Consider the following 25,828-nt stretch of genomic DNA (forward strand, 5'->3'; position numbering starts at 1 on the left):
TGACTCACTTTTTCCTGACTCAGTAGAGGAAGAACAGTCCAAGCTGAACTGTCAAAATTTCGGGCTGACATGTATGTGACAACATATGACCAGGTGTCCCATAACAATGAAATTATAAACAAGGTGAGCCCATTATTTTCTCTTGGGACACCTCAGGGTGCATTATCATGTTTATGCTGAAAAGGAGGCAGTGTCTCAGTTAGTTAGCCACTTTTCCGGGGTGCAAACGTGTCACCTTTGGGTGAAAATCACAATTTTGAATCCAAACCAGGTGTGATTCATGTAGATCTGACGTTTAACATCGACTCGGCATACTGTGTGGTGGAATGCAATGTGTGACCATCAATAGTGGTATCGCTGTTCGTTGATTGACCCTTGCTCTCCACTGTCGCTAAAGTTACGCTTGCTCTTTCTAACTCTTGGCTCAGCTCGATTATCAATGGTACTGATCAGGTACCACAGAGGAGAATTTCACACTTACTGCAAAGACAGTCTGCAAGTTTGTTGAAGTACATCAGCAAAGTTCAGTTAAAAGTACATTTACAGGAAAGTGGCCCCAGATAAGGGGTGAGTAGAGGTTGACAGCATTGCCAGTTCATTTTCCAGCTGATCCAAAAGTGTTTTTAAAGAGTTTATATAGCTTAAGAAGGAGAAGAATTTTCTCAACACAAAAAGGAGCACTTCATCTTTCAGTTTATCACAAACATACAACATCAGCACATCTGAAGATACATGGTTTTCACTGGACAGGAAGGGAATGAAAAAGTGACTAATGCCAGGTTCAGACTACACAATATTAGCCTGTTTATAGCGCGTGTGCAGTGTCGGCTCGGATCGTGAACCACAATGAGTGTTGTACGCAGTAATTCTTTTTTTGGTAGTCCTGTCGGAGGCGTTTCTTCTTGTTGTTGTCTGTCTCTCTGTTGAGTTTTGTTTTGATGTCTCGTCTAGCTTCGATCTCCCTCCAAGTTGTATCTATGATCCAGTCTTTTCTTCTGGGGTCTCTGTAGCCCAGGACAGATTTGCAGGTGTTAATGACAGCCATCTTGCATCTTTCCCATTTATTGTTTATGTTATCTCCTTCTGCTAGGGCTTGGAACCAGTTGTGAAGATGGATTTCCCATTCCTGTCTTATTTTGTTATCCTTCAGTTTCCTCGTTTCAAACCTTCTCTGAACCCTGTTCCTGACTTTCTTCTTCACTGCCAGTTTCATTCCCAGTTCTCCCACGAGAAGATGGTGGTCAGAGTCTGTATCAGCGCCCCTCTTGACTCTGACATCAAGGAGAACTCTCCTCCATTTCCTGTCTATTGCAATGTGGTATATCTCATTTTTGGTGTGGTGGTCTGGGGATATCCAGGTAGCTTTGTGGGTTTGTTTGTGTGGGAAGAGACTGCCTCCTATCACTAGCTCATTGAGGGCACAGAAGCTGGCAAAGAGGAGCCCATTCTCATTCATCTGCCCCAGTCCTTAGGTCCCCATCGTTCCTCTCCAGTCGTTGTTATCCTTTCCAATTTTTGCATTCAGGTCTCCCATTACAATGTTTAAGTTTAAGTTTTAAGTTTATTTTACTTTATTAATCCCCCTGAGGGGAAATTAAATGTTTTCACTCTTGCTTGTCAATTACACACAGGTCCAAAAGACACACACATGCACAAACAGGACCTATACACGCACAAAGTGGAGAGATGTCAGAGTGAGGGGGCTGCCCTTGGTGAGGCGCTCCGAGTGGTTGGGGGGTTCGGTGCCTTGCTCAAGGGCACCTCGGCAGTGCCCAGGAGGTGAACTGGCACCTCTCCAGCCACCAGTCCACGCTCCATATTTTGGTCCGGACGGGGACTCGAACAGGCGACCCTCCGGTTCCCAACCCAAGTCCCTATGGACTGAGCTACTGCCACCCCAATTAATGTCTCTCTGGAAGACAGCCTGCAGTTGTTGGTGAAAGGTCTCTTTCTCTTCAAAAACAGCAGTGTTGGTGGGAGCGTAGCACTGGATGAATGTGATATTGCGTCCTTTTGATGTAAATCTGGCTGTGATGATCCGTTCTGAAATTGGTTCCTATTCAATGAGGCTTTTAACTGCACCTTTTGAAAGGAGTAGTCCTACTATGTGTGTGTGTGGGTCTTCTTCTTTGGGGTTGCCTGAACAGAGAAAGGTCTCTCCAGTGGCAGTTGTTACTTCTCTAAAGGTATTTCGTCTGCTCTCACATACACCAACAATGCTTGCATTTCTTTGGTCAGTTGTGCCAGTTTTCCAGTTTGGTATAGTGTTCTGACATTCCAGCATCCAATTCTCGTTCTTCACTTCAGCTTCAGCAGACATTTCCCCCCCTGGGGGTTCTGATGAGTTTTCCCCAGGCGGTTCATACATCCCACTTGCGCGTCGTCAGTTAGGCTTCGGTCAGTCAGAGGTAGAGTTTCCATAGTTTCGGTTTCTGTAACCAGTTTATTTTTCCAGGGACAGGTAGTTAGCCCATCGCCCAACCCCCAACCTGGAGGGCCAGGGATTTGTTTACACTTGCCTTGTGCTAGGAGAGTGGTCTTCCCAGACTTGAGTAGTCTCTCCAGCTGCTTGCAGTGACCTCTAACTGGTCTTTTTGCTGCTTGCTGTTGGCCACATTGTTTGGCTCTTCCACCAACCAGCTTGGAACTTCACTGTTGATAGATACAGATTCCTCCGCTGAAGGTTTCCATCCGTCATTCCTGCTGCCGATGTCTTCACCTGAATTCCGAACCCTTTCCAGTGTTCCTGTGAGACCTTCTTGGCTACCGTAACGGCCCAGGGGTTTCTGAGTCCCCCACCATACATCGCTCTCACAGGCAATCCCCTACTTGGCATTTCCCTGGTGTGCACCACTAGGAGGTGGAGTAGGATTTTAGACGGCCTTAGGACCCGAAAATGTAAACAGGGAAAACTGACAGCTCCGTCTTTTTGTTGACTTATTATTGTGTCAAAATGAACAATTTAATGTAAATATATGGTATATAATCACCATCATCATTAATATATGTATGTAACATGATTGTATAATCTTAGGGTCTACACACATCCCTTTGCAGGTGCTAAAAATGGCCAGTGTTGTGATTTATTTTTCTATGTTTGCCCCCGTTAAGTTTCTTTTATATTGCTGATAATAGCGACAGCCTACAGTCTCTGCGTTGTGTTGTGATAATGATGGTGGACTAACGGCTAACAGTTAGTAACGTCAGTTGACTCCAACAAAGACACACAGATGCTCCGATGTCGATTCAGTGATAACTGTTTATTGCTTACAAGCACTTCGGGGTCTGGGGGATACAAGCCCGGTCTCAGTAAAACTATTTAATATAAATAAAATCATAATTAAAGGAAACTTACAATACTAATAAATGATGTCAACATGACGAAGCTTAATAACCGTTAAATAACAAATTACATGGTCAACGGTCTAACCTTGACCAGGATCAAAGACCATACCTGTCAAGTTTTGGATCTGAAAATAAGTGAAATTTTCCGGCGCCCGCCGCAAGCCGTCCCACTACCCCAACCAAGCTCCAGTATCTCTTACGTTTTAAGACAGGTGTACAGGAAATCTAAAATAACCACTTGTCAACCACTTACTAACTACAATTAGGTGATCAGAATCTGATAGGCCTACCTTTGTTGACATTGAAATGCTGTGAACATTCCTACGTTATAATACAGGGTTATTATGTTATTATGTTATTATAATACGGGAAATTTACGGGAAAATACTAATACGGGAGGACGGCGGGAAAGAGGGGTAAAATACGGTAGTTTCCTGGCCAAAACGGGAGACTTGACAGCTATGTCAAAGACTTACTATATCACAAATTACATAAAAGACACTATTGATACAGATGAACCAGTACACATTGATAATCCCTCTGAATGTCAATATAGTTATAATTAGTAATATAGTCTCTCTCAGATCAGCTATACATTAATATTTACAGGTTTCCATTTAACAGTCACACACTCACGTGGGGGATACAAGCCCAGTCTGACTTGTTCCCCCGGTGATGGGCTTTATAGCCGCATCGTTACCTTGGATACTGTGTAGCCAAGTATTAAATTTGAAATATATGATAACAGCATAAAAATATGAAAATAACACAAATATTCAAGGGTCATCTTCTTCCCTGCCACACACCAGCTGGAGGAAGTTGGAAGGGGATTTGGGCAGCTGGTCCAGCATGAGGCCTTCAACAATGCTGTGGGGGCCATAGATGGCTGCCAGATATGCATCAAACCACCTAGATGCGAGCAATATGATTACTTTAATTACAATCAGTTTCATTCAATTCAATTACAAGCCATCTGCGACTCAACCGGGAGATTTTTGGACATTTATGTTGGTTACGGGGGTTCGGTACATGACACCAGGGTTTTGAGAAACAGTCCTGTTTATTTTAATTCCTTGTCAGGCCTGCATTTTGCTCTGAAGTGATAATGGCCTGCGCAGTCCTCCACAACATGTGCCTTAGACATGGGGATGTCCTGGAAGAGCCAGAGATCGAGCCTGAGGAGCCTGGTACCCCTGCTCCCCCTGCTCCAGTTGAAGACACCCAGGAGAGAAGTGGAGCCCACATCAGGGACAGGCTATGTGCCCAAATATCAGCCCCCCAGCAACCTTAGGCCATTTGAAGAAAAAGAGGTTATTGTTTGTGATGGATGCAACATTTTCTTTGAATGACAGCATACAATTAGGTGCGCACCTTAAAATATTGACATATATTGATATAGACTTACTTACAACAAAATCTTTAAATGCACCTACTAGAAATCACAATTCAACAATAACACAGAAAACAAATGCAGATGGCAGCCAACTCAATTTTAATGTGAAGCAGCTTTAAATAAATACATTTTCATTTTTTGTTCAACACAAAATTCTAAATGATATAAAGAAACCCCTAGGGTCCACAACTTAAGATTTTCATTCTGCAGGATTAATTGAAAGTTATTTTTGTTTGTCAACTAATGCTCTAAATACGCTGATGAGCCTATCATGCTGCTCCTCCTTTTTCTTCTCTCTCCTCTTCTTTTAAATCTAGCTCTCTCTGCCTACTTTCCTGTCTCTCTGTATATTCTTTCAGGTACTCCACAACCTCATTGTTTCTTTTTTTGGGGTTGGGAGCTTGGTCTTGATCTTCATTTAGGGTGGTGGAAGACAAAGTTGAGGGGGTGGGAGCTTGGTCTTGGATTTCATCCTGGGTAGTGGTAGTGGAAGTGGAGGTGCTGGGTATCTCTCCATCCTCTGCATCTGAATCCACTGCTGTGGCTATGACATTAAAGGGTCTGATGGAGTGTCTGTGCCCAAGGGCATTGTGCATCGCCGCAAAGAACGGCCAGGTCCCAGCTGTGGTCTGCCCCTCTGTCTCCGAACCCGTCTTTGGTAAGATGAGGTCCTGTGGTTAAAAATGTAATGTTATACATAAGTTACAGGCTAAACCTTTTCTCTCTCTCTCACACTCTTATTTTTATTTGTAAAAAAAAAAAAAAAAACAACATATCAGTAACTTGGACAATTGTTGAAGATTCACCAGTGTTAAGTAAACCCATTCTAAAGAAAACAAAAACAAAATAATAATAACAACAACAATAACAACCCAGGTGTTCAGACAGCCCATTCACACAGGCTGGAAATAGATGATTCATCCTATATCTCCACTTCAAATTATCCCACTTCCTGCCTGCTTGGTATGGGGTGATGATATTTTCAAGGCCCATTTCTTGTAAGATCTCTCTTTTGTGTGTAAAAAAAAAAAAAAAAACCAAAAACTTGGCCATTGTCTTTGTTAAAGGTTACAGTAACAGTAAAGGTACCCACACACACACACACACACACAGTTTAGACTACTGTCATCCATACTGTAGTAGCAGCCAAAACTCTCACATTTTTCTTAAGTTATGTATTGTAGACACGCTACTTAATTGAAGCCTTCTACAGACGAATGTCGGTGGTTGGTGAATTTCGCCTCGTGATCCACCCTTAACTGGATGAACTGGAGGGTTTGTTGTTCACTCCCTGATTGAAAATAACATGTATGGGTGACAATTTTGTTCATATTCATACAGCTAGCACGCTAGCATAACAGATGACAAGAACGACTAAAGGAGTACTTACATGAACATTTCTTTCTCTTTGAAGCCTTCCCTTTACCTTTCACACTGTTGTCAGTGTGGTTTGCTGTCAGATTGGAGTCAGTCATTTCCACGTTTATGCTTGTTTGTTTGTTTTGTTGATCGTCACTTTTCTCCTCCTTGTATGGATCTTGGTTTGCGGTTGTGTTATTTACTATTTCAACGTCCAGATTTCCCTATGGACCCCGTGGTAAACGTCACAATTCTTTGAACTGTGGGTAATATACTTACACAAAGTCCACTAAGATGCTCACTTACACTGAGTTGTCATAAAGGGAGTGAGCGACTCCTCACACCCTTTGAAATACGACAGTGGGACACCCTCAACCACTAACGAATTCCGCGAGAGCGCGCATCATAGTATGTGAGTGCTTGAGTAGGCAGTTTGGGATTGGGGGAGTGAGTGAGTTAGTGAGTGAACAAGCAGTGAGTGAGTGAGCGGGTGAGTGCTTTAGGGCTGTCAACGAATATTCTAAATTCGAATTTGAAAAAAAATGGACCTTCAAATGTGAAAATTGATATTCAATTGTGGGGGGGGGGAATAAAAAAAAAAACACCACCGCAGCTGTCCTCTTTGCGAGTGGGAGGTGGGAGCGGCCACGGAGCTGCGCTGCGCGGCGCAGCCGGTGTGGATGACACAATCGGTTAACATGGGCGCCGAAAGGAAACTGGCTTCACTTCGAGGCTATTCGCAGCGCTTCCGCGGGCAGTGTGGCCTGACGGGTCAGAAAGGGGGGGCGAGCGAGAGGTCCGCGGTCGTTTACAACGTAATGTTATAGATAATTGTTTTATGTGTTTTAATGCGTAGGTATGTAAATGTTTTCAGAGACATTTATGTTGAAATAAAAATACCTACAAGTAGTTATGTTTCCTTGTATTAATACATTAATACATATAGAAGTATGTTTCCTTGTATTAGTTTGCCCTCTTGTGGACATAATGCGAAAAAAAAAATTCAGATGGTTCGAACCTATGAGTTATTTTTAGAAGGAATATTCGAACATCATTTTTGAGCAATTTTGACAGTCCTAGAGTGCTTATGGCTTGAGTGAGTGAGTGAGTGAGTGAGTGAGTGAGCGGGCGAGTGAGCGAGTGAGTGAGTGAGTTAGTTAATGAGCGAGCAAGCAGTTAGTGAGTTAGTGAGTGAGTTAGTGAGCGAGCAAGCAGTGAGCAAGCAGTGAGCGGGTGAGTGCTTATGGCTTGAGTGAGTGAGTGAGCGAGCAAGGGAGTGAGTGAGTGAGTGAGTGAGTGAGTGAGCAAGGGGGTGAGTGAGTGAGTAAGCAGTGAGTGAGTGCTTATGTTTGAGTGAGCGAGTGCTTAGGGCTTGAGTGAGTGAGCGAGTTAGTGAGTGCACACTTAAGACTTGAGTGGGTGAGTGATTATGTGTAATAACCAATGAGACTCAGTTCAACAAAGCTAACATTTAATAACATGCTAGATAATGTAACAATAGCTACATAGGACAAGACCTGCTTATCGACTTTTCTGACACCTTTCTGACCTTTCTCTTTTTTTCCTCCTGTATTCCTCCAGGAGTTTTGGTTGCTGTAGATTTTGTCTCAGTGTTTTTTTAATATAACATTAGCTGCAGCTTTATTAAGTGTGCTAGCTTTAACCCTGCAATACATCAGCAAAAGAAATCATGTTAATATTTTAATCAATTCACTGGTAGTCCTGCAGGTGGTGTTAAAGTCACTAAAACTAGCCAGCTAAAATAGCACTAGCTGATTTTGTTTGGCTTTTGGTAAAAATCAGCATGTGCGCCACTTTTGACATTCTATACATTCATTCATTCATTCATCTTCTAACCGCTTCATCCTCTTGAGGGTCGCGGGGGGGCTGGAGCCTATCCCAGGTGACATCGGGCGAGAGGCAGGGTACACCCTGGACAGGTCGCCAGACTATCGCAGGGCTGAAACATAGAGACAAACAACCATTCATGCCCACATTCACACCTACGGACAATTTAGAGTTATCAATTAACTTAGTCCCCAATCTGCATGTCTTTGGACTGTGGGAGGAAGCCGGAGAACATGCAAACTCCACACAGAAGGGCTCCCACACCCGGGATCGAACCGGCAACCCTCTTGCTGTGAGGCGACAGTGCTAACCACCACACCACTGTGCCGCCACCTTCTATACATCCAGTGTAATAATCACAAACCTATAGGTGGCACTAGATGCTCCTACAATACCAAAATAAAATAAAATATATTTGATTATAAAATAAAATACAATAAAGACACTTGAAAAAGGGTAAATTCTCACAACTGCAACAACAATTCCCATTACCGCAACAGGGATGACAGTGTAGCGGTATATGAGAAGGGTGTTGTGGAGGATGAGAAGAGCTAGCATGTTTTGCTAACAGTAGTGAAGGCATTATGACTCGGCAAAAAAATTGATGTGGCTCGTGTTAGGAATTTATTTACCTTAATATTGATCAAATATTGATAATCAAAGCTTTTTTCAAACAAGCAGTATCTCATGTTGCGGTAATGAGAATCAGTTTTGTCATGTACAAGGGCTGGAGAAAGAAATTTTAAAGTGTGAAAAAAAAAGAAGAGAGTTAGCATACCTTGTATCCATCTTGAAACTCCCTCTCTTTGTGATGCATCTTGGGAAAATAAAACTTTATTGAAAGAATCTTGTAGTCTTTACAGAAATGGAACAATTGTTGCAGAGGATGCATTGACGGACACCATGTTTTTAAGCAAAAAAAAAAAGGAATTTTGAGAATTAAACACTATTATGCATTATGTTTTACCTTACCACAAGACATAATAAACAATAAGCATTTTGTTTTAGTGAAAGTTTTTGTTTATTCAATCTAAAATGCAATCAAGGATCCATAGAAATGAATACGGACTCATTGCGGTAATGAGAATTTTAGCTCAGAATGTATTAAAATTCAATAATAATGACTTTTTATGTGTAAATCACACACTGTACAAGAAGAGCACAACATTATCTATAATACTGTGTTTTTTTATGTTGCTAAATTATGATTTTTATTGTGAAAAGGTCACGGCCATGGTATATTAGTGGTTTCACTATGGGCTATTATCCACAGGATAATCAGCCCTGGCCTTTAGCTTTTTGAGTTTCCTTAGAAGATATAACCACATTGAAAGTCAGCCTCACACATGTGAATGAACCAGTGTGTGGATGAAAATGCAGGGTCAGCTGGCAAGTAATCCCGTGCATACTTTGAGACAAGTTTTTGAAAAGACTGGTGATGAAAAAATCTTACTTTTGGAAAAGCTGTAGGAGGCGAGCAAAGCTTGACCTGATATGTTATTTTGTAAGCGTCCTTGTTTCCCCTGAAGCTCTTAGTGGGGCAGATAGCCAAAACAATTGTGCACTTGGTGATAAAAGCATGAAATTTGGTACACTTATAGCCAAAGACATTCTGAAAATAATTGGATATGGAGACCATCTTGAATTGTCAATATGGAGGCCATGGCAGCCATTTTTCAAAATGGCCACTAACTGTTTTCGTATGTGTGATGGATATAATTTGATATTTAGGACACAAATTTGTTAAGTTTATTTTCCATACCATTATGAATTGCCTTTATCATACACCCCCACCCACCCCCATCATGGAAAATTCAAGATGGCCACTAGTTTTCTGCTGTGAGGTGGACTGGTCTCATTTTTCTAGATGCAGAATTTGAAATTGGAACATTAGAATTGCTTGGAAGCTTCCAGCTACCTCACAATTCAATATGAACACCCATTTCATTAAATTATTTAAATCCAATAAACTGTAATGGAGTGGATGTCAAAACACAGCCAGGGCACACTGGCGACACCACTGCTGTGAAACTCAGCATGGGGTTCAGTGTCAGCTAAACACACTCTGCTTTGTAACGCCATGTTTTCTGGAGTCAGTAATCAATGTACTGGTTCTGGTCATAGTCTAGTAGTAGTGTATTAACTTTCTCAGAGATGACAGCAATAAGACTGCAATTCACAATGGTATAGTAAAGAGATTTAATTATGTCCTCAGTATCAATCCCACATAAGAAAACTGTTGTTGCTGGCGGCCATTCAGAAAAATGGCTGCCGTGGCCGCCATATTGAAAATTCAAGATGGCTGCATATCCGATTATTTTCAGAATGCCTTTGGCTATAAGTGTACCAAATTTTATGCTTTTATCACAAATTGCACAATTCCTCCCTATTATTGAGCTAAGCTGCTCCACTATCCACCATGAGGCTGACGAGTACAACATTAGCATGACCCATAGGGTCACAGTAACTAATTTATGGGTAATATGTCAGGTTGAAATGCACCAAAATTATCCTCTAAAATGTTCATCCAATCAGAGATAAGATTTTTTTGTGGCTGCAGTGCAGAGGTTTTGAATTAAAATTACTTGGGTCAGTTGATTTTTGCTGCTGTTCTTGTCGGTGGAAAGGCCCTAACCTGGACTGATTTTGGTTTGGTTTTGAGTCGATTCTTGCAGAGCACAGATGATGAAGACTTTAAAAGCTGAATGTCTTTAATTGAACAGCTTCACTTTCTCAATATTTTTGTGTGAAAACAGTCAACTTCTAAGGAACTGAATTTCAGGACAAAACTGTCACCATCAGTAGCTTTTGCAAGAATCTGAACATTGCACACTGCATGAATGTTTCTTTGTGTTTTGTATAGGCACAGTGACTATAAGGTGGTTTCTCCTGCTCTACGGGCAGTAGGCAACATTGTAACGGGAGATGACATCCAGACTCAGGTAGAGGGTCACTCACAGCATACATGTTCTTTCTACAATGATTTTGTCTTTGTGAGGGATCATACACAGTGTTAAATGTGGCCATCTGATCTCTGTATGTATTTCTGTCATCTCAGGTAATCTTGAACTGCTCCGCACTGCCATGTTTACTCCACCTCCTCAGCAGTCCCAAGGAGTCTATCAAGAAGGAGGCGTGCTGGACTGTGTCCAACATCACAGCAGGAAACAGAGCTCAGATCCAGGTGCAGGTTGTTTCAACTGGGCTCAGTGTGTCATCTGAAGAATGTCTGCTGTTCTGGTGTAGCTGACAACATTTCTTGCCTTGCCAGAATGTGATTGATGCCAACGTCTTCCCAGTGCTGATTGAGATCCTTCAGAAGGCCGAGTTCCGCACAAGGAAAGAGGCAGCGTGGGCTATTACCAACGCCACTTCCGGGGGCACTCCTGCACAGATAAGGTATGTTTATCTACAATGTGCTGAAAGTAGGCAAACATTGATACTTTGACTGTTCCCTTAGGGATAACTGGGAACATTAGGGGGGATTTTAGGAAGAGGAGAAAAAAACAGGTTGACAGAAAGGTGAAACAGGCCATTGACCTGGCTAAAACCCAGCACAACAATAAGATGAGCAGAAGTTTCAGTATGGCAGCTACCAGAGACTTATAAATACAGAGACTTAGAGAAGACCGTTGAGTGTGGAGGGGGTCAGTGATTCCTCTCTACCTAACTAACTTAATAGGTTTTACACCCACTTGGAGAGGCCTGACCTGGCATCTGACATGCCAGAGCTCAAGCAAAGCCTCATAGCACCCACCACACTCACCCTCTAAGACAGGATGTGCTAAACCTGCTCAAGCCACCCCAACCAACAACCAACAAAGCAGCCAGACCTGATGGCATCTGTGGCAGCACCCTCAAACACTGAGGTGAGTGCCTCAGTGGGGTCCTTCTCCAGCTATATCGGTCCACAATGACCTCAATGACCACAGGCCCATTGCTCTCACATCTCATGTCATGAAGGCTTTATAGAAGCTGGTCAAGTCCCAAATCATGTCTGCTACGGGTGCAGTCCTAGCCCTCTCCAGTTTGCTTACTGTACCAGAAGGGAGTGAATGATGCTAAACTGGTCCTGCTATAGACACCATTCAGAACCACCTGGAGAAAAGTGGAGGCTCTGCCAGGCTTCTGTTTGTGGACTTTTTGTCTGCTTTTGACACCAGTCAGCCTGTCATCCTCACCAAGAAACTGGACACTCAGTTCTATCCAGATCAAGGTCTAATTTTATGGATTATGGATTTTTATCAGATACACCAGCACAGGCTCACCACTAGGATGTGTCCTAACCCCCTCTGTATATTCTCTACCCTGAAGACTGTAAGACCACCTATTCCAACCATCACACATTAATTTTACTACTGGTCTTCCTGTATCACATCTCAGGGTCTAAACAGCAGCATGCTTGTCATGATTTCATAGTAAGGTGTGCCAACATTACCAAAAACAAGGAGATGAAAGGCTGTTAGGACAGTTGCAGTGTTCATACACATTGAGAAGGTAGATGTTGTGGATCAGTATGAATATCTCAGTGCCATCTCTGAAAACACCCTGAAGTTTGAGCAAAACACAGAAGCTATAATAAAGAAAGCATACCACTGTCAATTCTTCCTCAGGAAACTAAATTAATTCATTGTCCAAAAACCCATCCTACAGACCGTCTTTAGTTCTTCCCTGAGAGTATTAGAGTATTCTGTAATTCTCCTTCATTGCTGGTTCCCATCTGTCACCATCAAAAATTATGGACAGGGCATCCAGTAGCTCAGTGGGTAGAGTGGGCGTACCATGTACAAAAGTAATGTCTCAATTCCAGCCCATGGACCTCTGCTGCATGCCACCCCCCTCTCCCCCCTCACAATGAACTTGTCCTGTCCTAGAAAGACAAAAAAACAAAACAAAAAAAACAATGGACAACACTAAAATGAGAGCACTGTTGTTCTGGGAATATATATTTCTATTGCCATATAAATCAATGAACAGTAAGCATAAGTTTAACTTTCACTGCGCCTGGCACTGCTCCATCTGTGCCCAGAGTGTTTTCTCAATCAATCAATCAATTTTATTTATAAAGCCCAATATCACAAATCACAATTTGTCTCACAGGGCTTTACAGCATACAACATCCCTCTGTCCTTAGGACCCTCACAGCGGATAAGGAAAAACTCCCCAAAAAACACCCTTTAACGGGGGGAAAAAACGGTAGAAACCTCAGGAAGAGCAACTGAGGAGGGATCCCTCTTCCAGGACGGACAGACGTGCAATAGATGTCGTACAGAACAGATCAACATAATAAATTAACAGTAATCCATATGATACAATGAGACAGAAAGAGAGACAGAGAGAGATGCAGGACAGACGGTAATGACAGTAGCTTACAACAACATTAATGAAAGTAATAATATTATAGTTATAATTCTGGCTATTGTGGTACAATATGTTGAAAGTATATATTACCATCTGATAGTATACATATGTGACAATAATCATATGTATATAATAACAGTAGAAGTGTGACTAATGATAACAGCAGCAGCAGGAGGCATCTGGCAGGACCATGGCAGCAGCACAACCACACACATCACACTATCCAGGCACCGCTGCAATATGAGTTAACCTGCAAGACAGTGGAGCACAAAGGCTCCAGAGAAGAAGCCAAGTCAGTGACATGCAGTACGGCCAAGTTAGCAAGATGCAGTAACAGGACATGAGAGACAGAGAAAGATAGAAGGAGAGAAGGTGCCCGGTGTATTATAGGGGGTCCCCTGGCAGACTAGGCCTAAGTCAGCCTAACAAGGGGCAGTGTGTTTTTCTGCATTCTACAAGTGTGGAGCTCTAAATAACCAAATAGTATGTGTATTCCAAGAGCACTCTGGATATCGGTCTAGCTTAAAAAAAAAAACAACAATGTGGTGGCAAATGCCATATGATGATGTGCCGTCAGAAATAAATGAATGTGTTGGAAGCCCTGCATATGTCTGTTTTTTTACTTGCCCAAAATAAAATTGCCTTCATGGATTAATATAGTTGTATTCAGTTGGATTGGATTAAATTAAATGCACCACGCTGCCACAGAAAAATGGCATTCGTAGATGGTTTTTAGTGGAGCCACAGCTAAATCAACACTGACAGTTAAATTTAAACAGGATTGCATTTACTGTTTAAAAGTTGGGGAAAAAGTTAAGTAATCAATAAAAATAATTTCCCTAACTAAACCTCTAAATACAGAATTTATTAAAAAAACTGAATTAAATATAAAGTTAACTACTTAATTTCATTAACATTTTTTTTTACGTAAACAGGTATTTGGTGTCTCTGAATGCCATCAAACCCATGTGTGACCTGCTGACAGTGATGGACTCAAAGATTGTGCAGGTGTCTCTCAATGGTCTGGAGAACATCCTCAGACTGGGAGAACAGGAGGCCAAACAGAACGGAACAGGCATCAACCCATACTGTGCACTCATAGAGGAGGCTTACGGTACAGCTCTGCAACACATCACACAGCTAACAAACACTGTACAAAATAAAACACTCACACAGACACTTCCATGACCTTGTCAAACAGATGTGACAGGAATTTCCATCTTTTGTAGCTGGTCCCCTCCAGAAATACTTCAATTACATACAGGTTTGTTATCTGATTAGCTTGAATCAGTTGTTGTCTTGCTAAAATACATTTATCTTGACTCTGGTTGAGACATGTTCTAATGAGATTATACACCAACTGATAAAGCAGGTTTTACTGTTTTACTGTACGTAACAAATAGGGGTGTAAATCACCAGTTTCATCATGATACGATATATCAATTCTTTGGACAACGATATATTTTCTGATATTACAAAGTCTGCTATATATATAGATAGATATATATATATATATATATATATATATATATATATATATATATATATATACACATATATATATACACACATATGTATATGTGTATGTATGTATATGTATATATATATATATATATATATATATATGTATATATATATGTATGTATATATATATATATATATATATATATATATATATATATATATATATATATATATGTATATGTATATATATATATATATATATACATATATATATATATGTATATGTATATATATATATATATATATATATATATATATATGTATATATATGTATGTACATATATATATATATATATATATATATATGTATATATGTATGTATGTATATATATATACAGTACAGGCCAAAAGTTTGGACACACCTTCTCATTCAATGCGTTTTCTTTATTTTCATGACTATTTACATTGTAGATTCTCACTGAAGGCATCAAAACTATGAATGAACACATGTGGAGTTATGTACTTAACAAAAAAAGGTGAAATAACTGAAAACATGTTTTATATTCTAGTTTCTTCAAAATAGCCACCCTTTGCTCTGATTACTGCTTTGCACACTCTTGGCATTCTCTCCATGAGCTTCAAGAGGTAGTCACCTGAAATGGTTTCCACTTCACAGGTGTGCCTTATCAGGGTTAATTAGTGGAATTTCTTGCTTTATCAATGGGGTTGGGACCATCAGTTGTGTTGTGCAGAAGTCAGGTTAATACACAGCCGACAGCCCTATTGGACAACTGTTAAAATTCATATTATGGCAAGAACCAATCAGCTAACTAAAGAAAAACGAGTGGCCATCATTACTTTAAGAAATGAAGGTCAGTCAGTCCGGAAAATTGCAAAAACTTTAAATGTGTCCCCAAGTGGAGTCGCAAAAACCATCAAGCGCTACAACGAAACTGGCACACATGAGGACCGACCCAGGAAAGGGAGACCAAGAGTCACCTCTGCTTCTGAGGATAAGTTCATCCGAGTCACCAGCCTCAGAAATCGCAAGTTAACAGCAGCTCAGATCAGAGACCAGATGAATGCCACACAGAGTTCTAGCAGCAGACCCATCTCTAGAACAACTGTTAAGAGGAGACTGCGCCAATCAGGCCTTCATGGTCAAATAGCTGCTAGGAAACCACTGCTAAGGAGAGGCAACAAGCAGAAGAGATTTGTTTGGGCCAAGAAACACAAGGAATGGACATTAGACCAGTGGAAATCTGTGCTTTGGTCTGATGAGTCCAAATTTGAGATCTTTGGTCCAACCGCCGTGTCTTTGTGAGACGCAGAAAAGGTGAACGGATGGATTCCACATGCCTGGTTCCCACTGTGAAGCATGGAGGAGGAGGTGTGATGGTGTGGGGGTGTTTTGCTGGTGACACTGTTGGGGATTTATCAAAATTGAAGGCACACTGAACCAGCATGGCTACCACAGCATCCTGCAGCGACATGCCATCCCATCCGGTTTGCGTTTAGTTGGACGATCATTTATTTTTCAACAGGACAATGACCCCAAACACACCTCCGGGCTGTGTAAGGGCTATTTGACCAAGAAGGAGAGTGATGGAGTGCTGCGGCAGATGACCTGGCCTCCACAGTCACCGGACCTGAACCCAATCCAGATGGTTTGGGGTGAGCTGGACCGCAGAGTGAAGGCAAAGGGGTCAACAAGTGCTAAACACCTCTGGGAACTCCTTCAAGACTGTTGGAAAACCATTTCAGGTGACTACCTCTTGAAGCTCATGGAGAGAATGCCAAGAGTGTGCAAAGCAGTAATCAGAGCAAAGGGTGGCTATTTTGAAGAAACTAGAATATAAAACATGTTTTCAGTTATTTCACCTTTTTTTGTTAAGTACATAACTCCACATGTGTTCATTCATAGTTTTGATGCCTTGAGTGAGAATCTACAATGTAAATAGTCATGAAAATAAAGAAAACGCATTGAATGAGAAGGTGTGTCCAAACTTTTGGCCTGTACTGTATATGTACATATATATATATATATATATATATATATATATATATATAAACATTGTTCAAACAGAGCAGCTAATGTTGCTAAAGCAAGAAGTTAGCGGGGGACGAGACGCTCATCCAGATAGGTAACGTAACATCGTGTTTTAACTCATAACAGTATTGTTTACATATGCCATGTGTCACCACCTGCTTTCTCCTCACATAACATGAAGCTCCTTACACATTGGTGACCACTGTGTCACTCATCCTGGCTTTCTCTATCCACTTTACACACTAACTTACCATTACAAAAAAAATAACAGTACATCCTTTTGTTCGATATCAAATGTTGGCAAAAGTGTTGTACATTTCCTACTTACACTTTACAATAAGGTACACAAAATTAAAGTAGTTACTGAGGAACTAATGAGTAACTAATGAGGAACTAATGAGTAGTTACTGAGGAACTACGGTACACAAAATTAGAGTAGTTACTGATGAACTAATGAGTAACTAATGAGGAACGAATGAGTAACTAATGAGGAACTAATGAGGAACAAATGAGTAGTTACTGAGGAACTAAGCTACACAAAATTAGAGTAGTTACTGGGGAGCTAATGAGGAACTAATGAGGAACTAATGAGTAGTTACTGAGGAACTACGGTACACAAAATTAGAGTAGTTACTGATGAACTAATGAGGAACTAATGAGGAACAAATGAGTAGTTACTGAGGAACTAAGCTACACAAAATTAGAGTAGTTACTGGGGAACTAATGAGGAACTAATGAGTAGTTACTGAGGAACTACGGTACACAAAATTAGAGTAGTTACTGATGAACTAATGAGGAACTAATGAGTAGTTACTGAGGAACTACGGTACACAAAATTAGAGTAGTTACTGATGAACTATTGAGGAACTAATGAGGAACGAATGAGTAACTAATGAGGAACTAATGAGGAACAAATGAGTAGTTACTGAGGAACTGAGCTACACAAAATTAGAGTAGTTACTGGGAAACTAATGAGGAACGAATGAGGAACTAATGAGGAACGAAAGAGTAGTTACTGAGGAACTAAGCTACACAAAATAAGAGTAGTTACTGAGGAACGAATGATGAACTAATGAGTAGTCACTGATGAACTAAGGTACATAAAATTAGAGTAGTTACTGAGGGACTAATGAGGAACTAATGATGAACTAACTATTAGTTAATGGTCAGTTCTTCATTAACTCATGATCAAATTTCAGAGGAGTAGTTAATGAGGAACTAATGAGGAACTAATTATTGGTTAATGGTCAGTTCTTCATTAACTCATGATCAAATTTCACAGAGGGGTTAATCACGACTTAATAATTAGTGACCTAGTTACTTCATCAGTGCAGAATCATTACTCAATAACCTGTCCATTAGTTAACCTTTTTATGTTCTAAAGTAAAGTGACACATAATGAGTAGTCTTTCATTACATTATCATCATCTTTACAATTAGTTCATTAACAAATAAAATCACAGACAGCAGGATTCTTGAGAAGAGTTTAATTAATTATTTTCCGACCACATACACATTAATATGACCATCCATGTTATTCTGTACAAGGTGCTGACACACCAAACCGACATCAAAGAACTAGCGGCAACAAAAGCCAACTGTTGCATCGTCTACGTCGCCTCACGTCATTCTGTGTCAGTTGCATTTGAACACACCACAAAGATTACACCCAACGCTTGAAACTGTTACTCATTTATTTTGGCACTGCCCCATTGTCAAAAGACTTTGGAGTGATATTTGTAATTTTATTGCGGACAATATTAAAAAATAATTTAAGCAGTTTTGGAGGGATGTGCTGTTTGGACTTTTTGACTTTAACAGAAATATGGCAAAACCCATTGAAAGATTTATTATTAATCTCATCTTACTTTTGGCAAGATTTCACATTCACAAATGTAAGTTTACACATAGAAAACATTTTATATTTTTAATATTTTCTTGTAAACTCTTATCCCCCCTGGCCCCTGTTATATGACATATATGTGTAATGTTGAAGATCTGCATTCTGTAAACTTCCTGTCTTAAATAAAGTTGTGGGGGGAAAAAAGAAGACTACATCCGACGGCCAAGTAGCACATACGTTCTGCGCCTGCGTGAAAGGAAATAACGCAAAAAGGGAACCCGGAAGTCCGTTGAATGCATGAGATCAACAAAGTAGCGTGGAGTGACAGAGTGATACATCCTGTCAGCCGAGGGGTTTCCTATCTGTGCAGCCGATCACCGCAGCACTTCCACGGACTATTACATCCAGACGCTCCCCGTGTTTCCTCCACAGGCTCCACTTCACTCAACTTCACTCAGCTGCCCGACAAACCCGCTGCTTCTTCCCACTTTAACCTGAATAACAAACCAGGGCTCCGTGCTCCGGTTGGATCCAAACGGAGAGCCGGGGCTAACGTTAGCTGGGAAGCTAGCGGAGGCTAACTGGCTGCTTCCCTCCGGTCATGCTGCGGCTAACGCTCCGCTAGCCGCTCCCAGCTAGCTCCGGTTTGTTATTGAGGTTAAAGTGGGAAGAAGCAGCGGATCTGTCGGGCAGCTGAGTGAAGTGGAGCCTGAGGAGGAAGCACCGGTTAGCCCCGGTTTCACTACAGGCAGATTCGCTTGCTACAGGGAAGAGGATATAACACCTGAACAGCCAGTCAGAGGGATCTCTCTCATCGACAAGCTCCGCCGCCAACTGAACATGCTCAATCAGCCGAAAATTTGGAATGAATGATGAACTAACTATTAGTTAATGGTCAGTTCTTCAGTAAGTCCTGATCAAATTTCAGAGGAGTAGCTACTGAGGAACTAATGAGGAACTAACTGTTACTTAATCATTACCTACCTTTTTTGTGTACCCTAAAGTAAAGTGAGACATCAAAATGAGTAGGTAATGAGTACTGAATCACTACCTACTCATTTTGATGTCTCACTTTACTTTAGGGTAGGCTACACAAAAAGAGTAACTAATGAGTAGCTAATGATTCAGTACTCATTACCTACTCATTTTGATGTCTCACTTTACTTTAGGGTACACAAAAAGAGTAACTAATGATTAGGTAATGATTCAGTAATCATTACCTAATCATTGTGATGTCTCACTTTACTTTAGGGTACACAAAAAGAGTAACTAATGAGTAGGTAATGATTCAGTAATCATTACCTACTCATTTTGATGTCTCACTTTACTTTAGGGTACACAAAAAGAGTAACTAATGAGTAGGTAATGATTCAGTACTCATTACCCACTCATTTTGATGTCTCACTTTACTTTAGGGTACACAAAAAGAGTAACTAATGATTAGGTAATGATTCAGTAATCATTACCTAATCATTGTGATGTCTCACTTTACTTTAGGGTAGACAAAAAGAGTAACTAATGAGTAGGTAATGATTCAGTACTCATTACCTACTCATTTTAAAGTGAGACATCAAAATGAGTAGGTAATGAGTATTAAATCATTACCTACTCATTTTGATGTCTCACTTTACTTTAGGGTACACAAAAAGAGTAACTAATGAGTAGGTAATGAGTACTAAATCATTACCTACTCATTTTGATGTCTCACTTTACTTGAGGGTACACAAAAAGAGTAACTAATGAGTAGGTAATGATTCAGTAATCATTACCTACTCATTTTGATGTCTCACTTTACTTGAGGGTACACAAAAAGAGTAACTAATGAGTAGGTAATGATTCAGTAATCATTACCATTATCATTACCGTCTCACTTTACTTTAGGGTACACAAAAAGGGTAGGTAATGATTAAGTAATAGTTAGTTCCTCATTAGTTCCTCAGTAACTACTGAAATTTGATCAGGAGTTACTGAAGAACTGACCATTAACTAATAGTTAGTTCCTCATTAGTTCCAAACTTGTTTCATAGTAACTACTTTAAATTTTGTGCACCTCAAACAACTGTACTGTGAACAACGGTGTGATCAGTATACAGTACTTTACACGCAGCCCCCATGATAAATTCTTTAAGCTTAGCCTACCTAAAATGTGACACACTATCATATTTATTTCTAAGGCATCATCGCACAGAATAACATGGATGGTCATATTAATGTGTATGTGGTCTGAAAATAATGAATAAAACTCTTCTCAAGAATCCTGCTGTCTGATTATTTTTGTTAAGGAACTAATTGTAAAGATGATGATAATGTAATGAAAGACTACTCATTATGTGTCACTTTACTTTAGGACATAAAAAGGTTAACTAATGGATGGGTTATTGAGTAATGGTTCTGCACTGATGAAGTAACTAGTTCACTAATTATTAAGTCGTGATTAGCCCCTCTATGAAATTTGATCATGAGTTAATGAAGAACTGACCATTAACCAATAGTTCCTCATTAGTTCCTCATTCGTTCCTCATTAGTTCCTCATTCGTTCCTCAGTAACTACTCTAATTTTGTGTACCTTAGTTCCTCAGTAACTACTCAATAGTTCCTCATAAGTTCCTCAGTAACTACTCCTCTGAAATTTGATCATGAGTTACTGAGGAACTGACCATTAACTAATAGTTAGTTCCTCATTCGTTCCTCATTAGTTCCTCAGTAACTACTCATTAGTTCCTCATTAGTTCCTCAGTAACTACTCTAATTTTGTGTACCTTATTGTAAAGTGTTACCCCTACTTTATATAGAAACAAAAAACAAATAGCTGAAATTTTTATGTACGACCAAATCTGATTTGACTGACATAATTCTGAGTTGGGCACAGTCCTAATCTTTATGCATGCCACACCTTTCACATGGATGGAGTGTCTTGGAAAAGGAGAAGTGTTGACTAACACATTTTTAACAAATTTGTGACAAAAATTGAGTAAGTCTTTTGTGTGCATAAAAAAAAGACTTAGATCTTTTGACTTAAACCTGTAAAAAATGGGAGAAATACAAAAGTAATGCGTTTAAATTTTTGTTCAGTGTTGTTGTGTGATATGTCGTATAGAAGTAGAATGAGCTGTGTATGTGTTGGTGCACCCCATCAGGATTGGACAAGATCGAGTTCCTGCAGAGCCATGAGAACCAGGAGATCTATCAGAAGGCCTTTGACCTGATTGAACACTACTTTGGTGTAGAGGAGGAAGATGCCAGTCTGGCTCCTCAGGTGGACCAGAGTCAAGGCCAGTTTGTCTTCCAGCAGCAGGAAGGACCACTGGAAGGTTTCCAGCTCTAACCCCACCTCACCTCATCTGTCCTTTCTTTTTCCTGGTCTCTAAACCTCTGCTAGAGACAGTAGCCTGCTGACTCTCCTGTGACCTAAAGCCGTCTCTGCTGGGCCAGCTTCACCAGCTCCTCCACACACTTTCACTTCTACTATGCCCTTACACCTACTCTGTAGAGACAGGCAAATTTGTGAACATGGAGATCAAAAGTGAGAGCAAGTTTGGCTCATTGATGCTGTTTGAGACTGCAGGAGCCTGAATGGAGAGCTCAGCTTTTCTGGTTCCATTCCATGTCTATGCCATGGAAAGCCAACTCATGTTAAAGAAAAAAAAAACTTTTTTTTTTCGTTGTTGCTACAATATGATTTTCCTTTGACTTCATGTGCTATTATTTTGTACCATTCTAAATGATAATGGTATTTGTGTTACACTTAAAAACTGGTGTTTCCAAATCAGCATCTTTATCCCTTTTGAAATGTGAAACTACCTCTTCAGTCTTCAGAAAAAAATGGAACTGAAAGAAAGTAAGGAAGGAAAGAAAAGCCCTGAATGAACAGATAAAGCATCAGACAGATCATTTTCTTTAATTATGGATACAGGGTAAAGTGGCTGACCTGTCAGAGGACTGTTCTGGGTATAAATACAGTACCGCTTTATAAGTCTGAAGCAGCTGCACATGTTCTCTGGGTTCTCACTCCTCTCCTGTGGGTTTAAAGGACTTGACAAGCACCTGGAGACCCAGGGTCTTCTATTTATTTGTCTTCTGGGGGCTGTGGAGGAGCACCTTTTTCTCTTCTCCACCTTCACCTCTGAGCGAAGGCAACTGCTTCATGGAGTATGTAACTGGGCTGCTGGTCCAAGTTAGTTTGAAATCTGTAACAGTGCTGGCTGTTTAATATTGTTTTCACTGCTTATTTTAAATGTTATGCATTTCAGAAGGCAGTATCCAGGCAAGATCGGTGCTCTCTGTTACATGAAGCAGTGCGTGCAACAATCTTGCTAGTTAAATGAGATTTATGTTGTTTTTTTTAGTTTGCCACTCTGAACTAGCAACGTAATATATCTTAAATTATTTTTTCTTCTTGCAATCATTTTTTTGATATGGGATTAGTCGACTGTCTTAGAGGGTTTGTATATTATATATACGTGTATGAGAGAGTAAAGAAAGTATTTAAGTGGCTATGAGAAGGTCTGATGCAAGTATGTTTTCTGGCTGATATGCAGTTGTAATATTTCCAGTCCATCACTGCTTCTCCTTGATGCACCCTTTTCAGGGTTCTCCCTTTAGTTTCTGTTTTATTTTGAAAAGGTTTGTTTCCTCAGAGTCTTTTCACTTTGATTTTTATTTAGTCACGTTCTGATTTTGTGGTTGAAGTCTTAAGATGGAAACAGTTTTTTTTCCTTCCCTTGGCTCTATCCCTGAGCTGTGACATAAAATAATATACATAAAAATAATAGTTAGCATGTTAGCCGTTAGCCTAGATACAGCCGGGGCGCATAGTAGCATCAGACCTGTTAAAACATAAGTGAACGGGCAACCTTCAAGTGCAAAGTTAGTCCACTAAACAAGCTTTTTTTCCACAAAGACCGCCTCATATCGTTAGGATAAATGTCAGAGAACATATAGAAGACATGTAAACGTGTTGTCTTACCTTACCGGTGTGGTGCCATGTTTGTTTACCATTTAGCTCTGCTTTCCAAAGCGCAGCCGAAATATATCTCACGAGCTCTAAATAAAGCCCAGCTGGATACTACTCCAGGTGGAGGTGTCTCGTCCTTGGTCACATCCAGACCTTGAAAATAAGGCTGCAACCGGTCCCATTCCTTGCAACAGAGGCATTCCTCTTCTGTGGGCATTGGGGCACAGCATTCACAGGTACACCACCAATCTCCAGAGCTACGCAGCCTTGCAGCAGCCTTTCCTCCTCTCTCGTCCTCTAACAGTTGCGCCTCTCTCTCTCTCGTCCTCCGTTCTTCAATTTCACGAAGCTTTTCGTCAGTGTATTCTGGCTCAAATAAATAAGGGCGGCCTTCAAACTCTGCAAAATCAAATTCCTCCTCCACAAAGTCGAAGTCTGGCAAAAAGTCAGCCATTATTCTATAAATCTTTCATAAAATAAATGAATGAACTTTTCAGGCTGCTGTCCGGTTCTGCCTTCCAGCTGTTGCTGCTTGTTCTCGCGAGATTTCAGGCATGGTATGAGATTGCTGCTTGTTCTCGCGATATTTCGGCCGTGCTTTGGAAAGCAGAGCTAAATGGTAAACAAACATGGCACCACACCAGTAAGGTAATACAACACGTTAACATGTCGTTTTCTATATGTTCTCTGACATTTATCCTAATGACATGAGGTGGTCTTTGTGGAAAAAAAGCTTGTTTAGTGGACTAACTTTGCACTTGAAGGTTGCCCATTCACTTACGTTTTAAGAGGTCTGGCGCTACTATGCGCCCCGGCTGTATCTAGGCTAATGGCTAACATGCTAACTATTATTTTTATGTCACTAGTCACTCAAACAAATTTAGGACGATAGGAGACAGGTTGAAATAATCCGAAATTTCCCTTTAATTGGTGGAGCACCAAACATGGTCAATCATGGTATAATCTGTATGTATGTGAAATGGAAAATAGGCTATTTGTAATGCAGAAATGACATCAAGCACATTCAATCATGTATAGTTTTCTATTATTTCTGGTTTGTATGATTGTTTATCATTTTTTAGGTTTTGGTAGGTTATTTTTTTGTTTTCTTCTGGTTGGATATTGATTTGCTGTGTTCTTGTGGCTCTCAGTAGAAGTTGCCAATTAAAACTCCAGCAGCTCTTGTACAGGAGTGACTGTGTGCAGCCACAGTGTGTGGTTCCTCACACTGACTGGATCACAGAGGTGTGACAGTGAGGATGGGTCAAGGTGTCTGGAACGATGCCTGCTTCTCTCTGTGGAGACGCATACTTATATTGTGTAACAATAATTAATAAATTAATCTGTTGAATACAAACCATACATACCTGCATTATTGTTTTCATACTTATTAATTGTCATATTTACTATTGAATTGAGTTAACAATCAATCAATCAATCAATTTTGTTTATAAAGCCCAATATCACAAATCACAATTTGCCTCACGGGGCTTTACAGCATACAACATCCCTCTGTCCTTATGACCCTCGCAGCGGATAAGGAAAAACTCCCCCAAAAAAAACGGTAGAAACCTCAGGAAGAGCAACTGAGGAGGGATCCCTCTTCCATGACACAATGAGAGAGAGAGAGAGAGAGAGAGAGAGAGATGCAGGTAATGACAGTAGCTTAGAACAACATTATTGAAAGTAATAGTATTATAGTTCTGGCTACTGTGGTACAATATGTTGAAAGTATGTATTAATATCTGGCAGTATACATGTGTGACAATAGTCATATGTGTATAATAACAGTAGAAGTATGCCTAATGATAACAGCAGCAGCAGCAGGAGGCATCTGGCAGGACCACGGCAGCAACACAACCACACACGTCATGCTATCCAGGCACCGCTGCGATATGAGTTAATCTGAGAGACAGTGGAGCACAAAGGCTCCGGAGAAGAAGCCGAGTTAGTGACATCCAGAATGGCCGAGTTAGCAAGATGCAGTAATAGAATACGAGAGAGAGAGAGAGAGAAGGAGAGAAGGTGCCCGGTGTATGATAGGGGGGTCCTCTGGCAGACTAGGCCTAAGTCAGCCTAACTATGGGCTGGTACAGGGCAAGCCTGAGCCAGCCCTAACTATAAGCTTTATCAAAGAGGAAAGTCTTAAGTCTAGTCTTAAATGTGGAGACGGTTTCTGCCTCCCGGACCGTAACAGGAAGATGATTCCAC

General features: G+C 40.6%; 1 protein-coding gene across 1 annotated transcript in view; it reads left to right on the top strand.

The window, feature by feature from the left end:
- LOC117264337 (importin subunit alpha-6) overlaps window positions 1-24,979 on the top strand; it is a 74,508-nt gene extending 49,529 nt beyond the window's left edge. The window contains exons 10-14 of the mRNA XM_033638220.2: window positions 10,809-10,887; window positions 11,004-11,129; window positions 11,217-11,344; window positions 14,242-14,420; window positions 21,801-24,979. Of these exons, the coding sequence (XP_033494111.1) occupies window positions 10,809-10,887; window positions 11,004-11,129; window positions 11,217-11,344; window positions 14,242-14,420; window positions 21,801-21,988 (700 nt within the window). The 3' untranslated portion in view covers window positions 21,989-24,979. The remainder of the gene's footprint in view (window positions 1-10,808; window positions 10,888-11,003; window positions 11,130-11,216; window positions 11,345-14,241; window positions 14,421-21,800) is intronic.
- Window positions 24,980-25,828: the final 849 nt, after the last annotated feature.

Source organism: Epinephelus lanceolatus, chromosome 10 (assembly GCF_041903045.1).
Source record: "Epinephelus lanceolatus isolate andai-2023 chromosome 10, ASM4190304v1, whole genome shotgun sequence".
Taxonomy (NCBI): Eukaryota; Metazoa; Chordata; class Actinopteri; order Perciformes; family Serranidae; genus Epinephelus; species Epinephelus lanceolatus.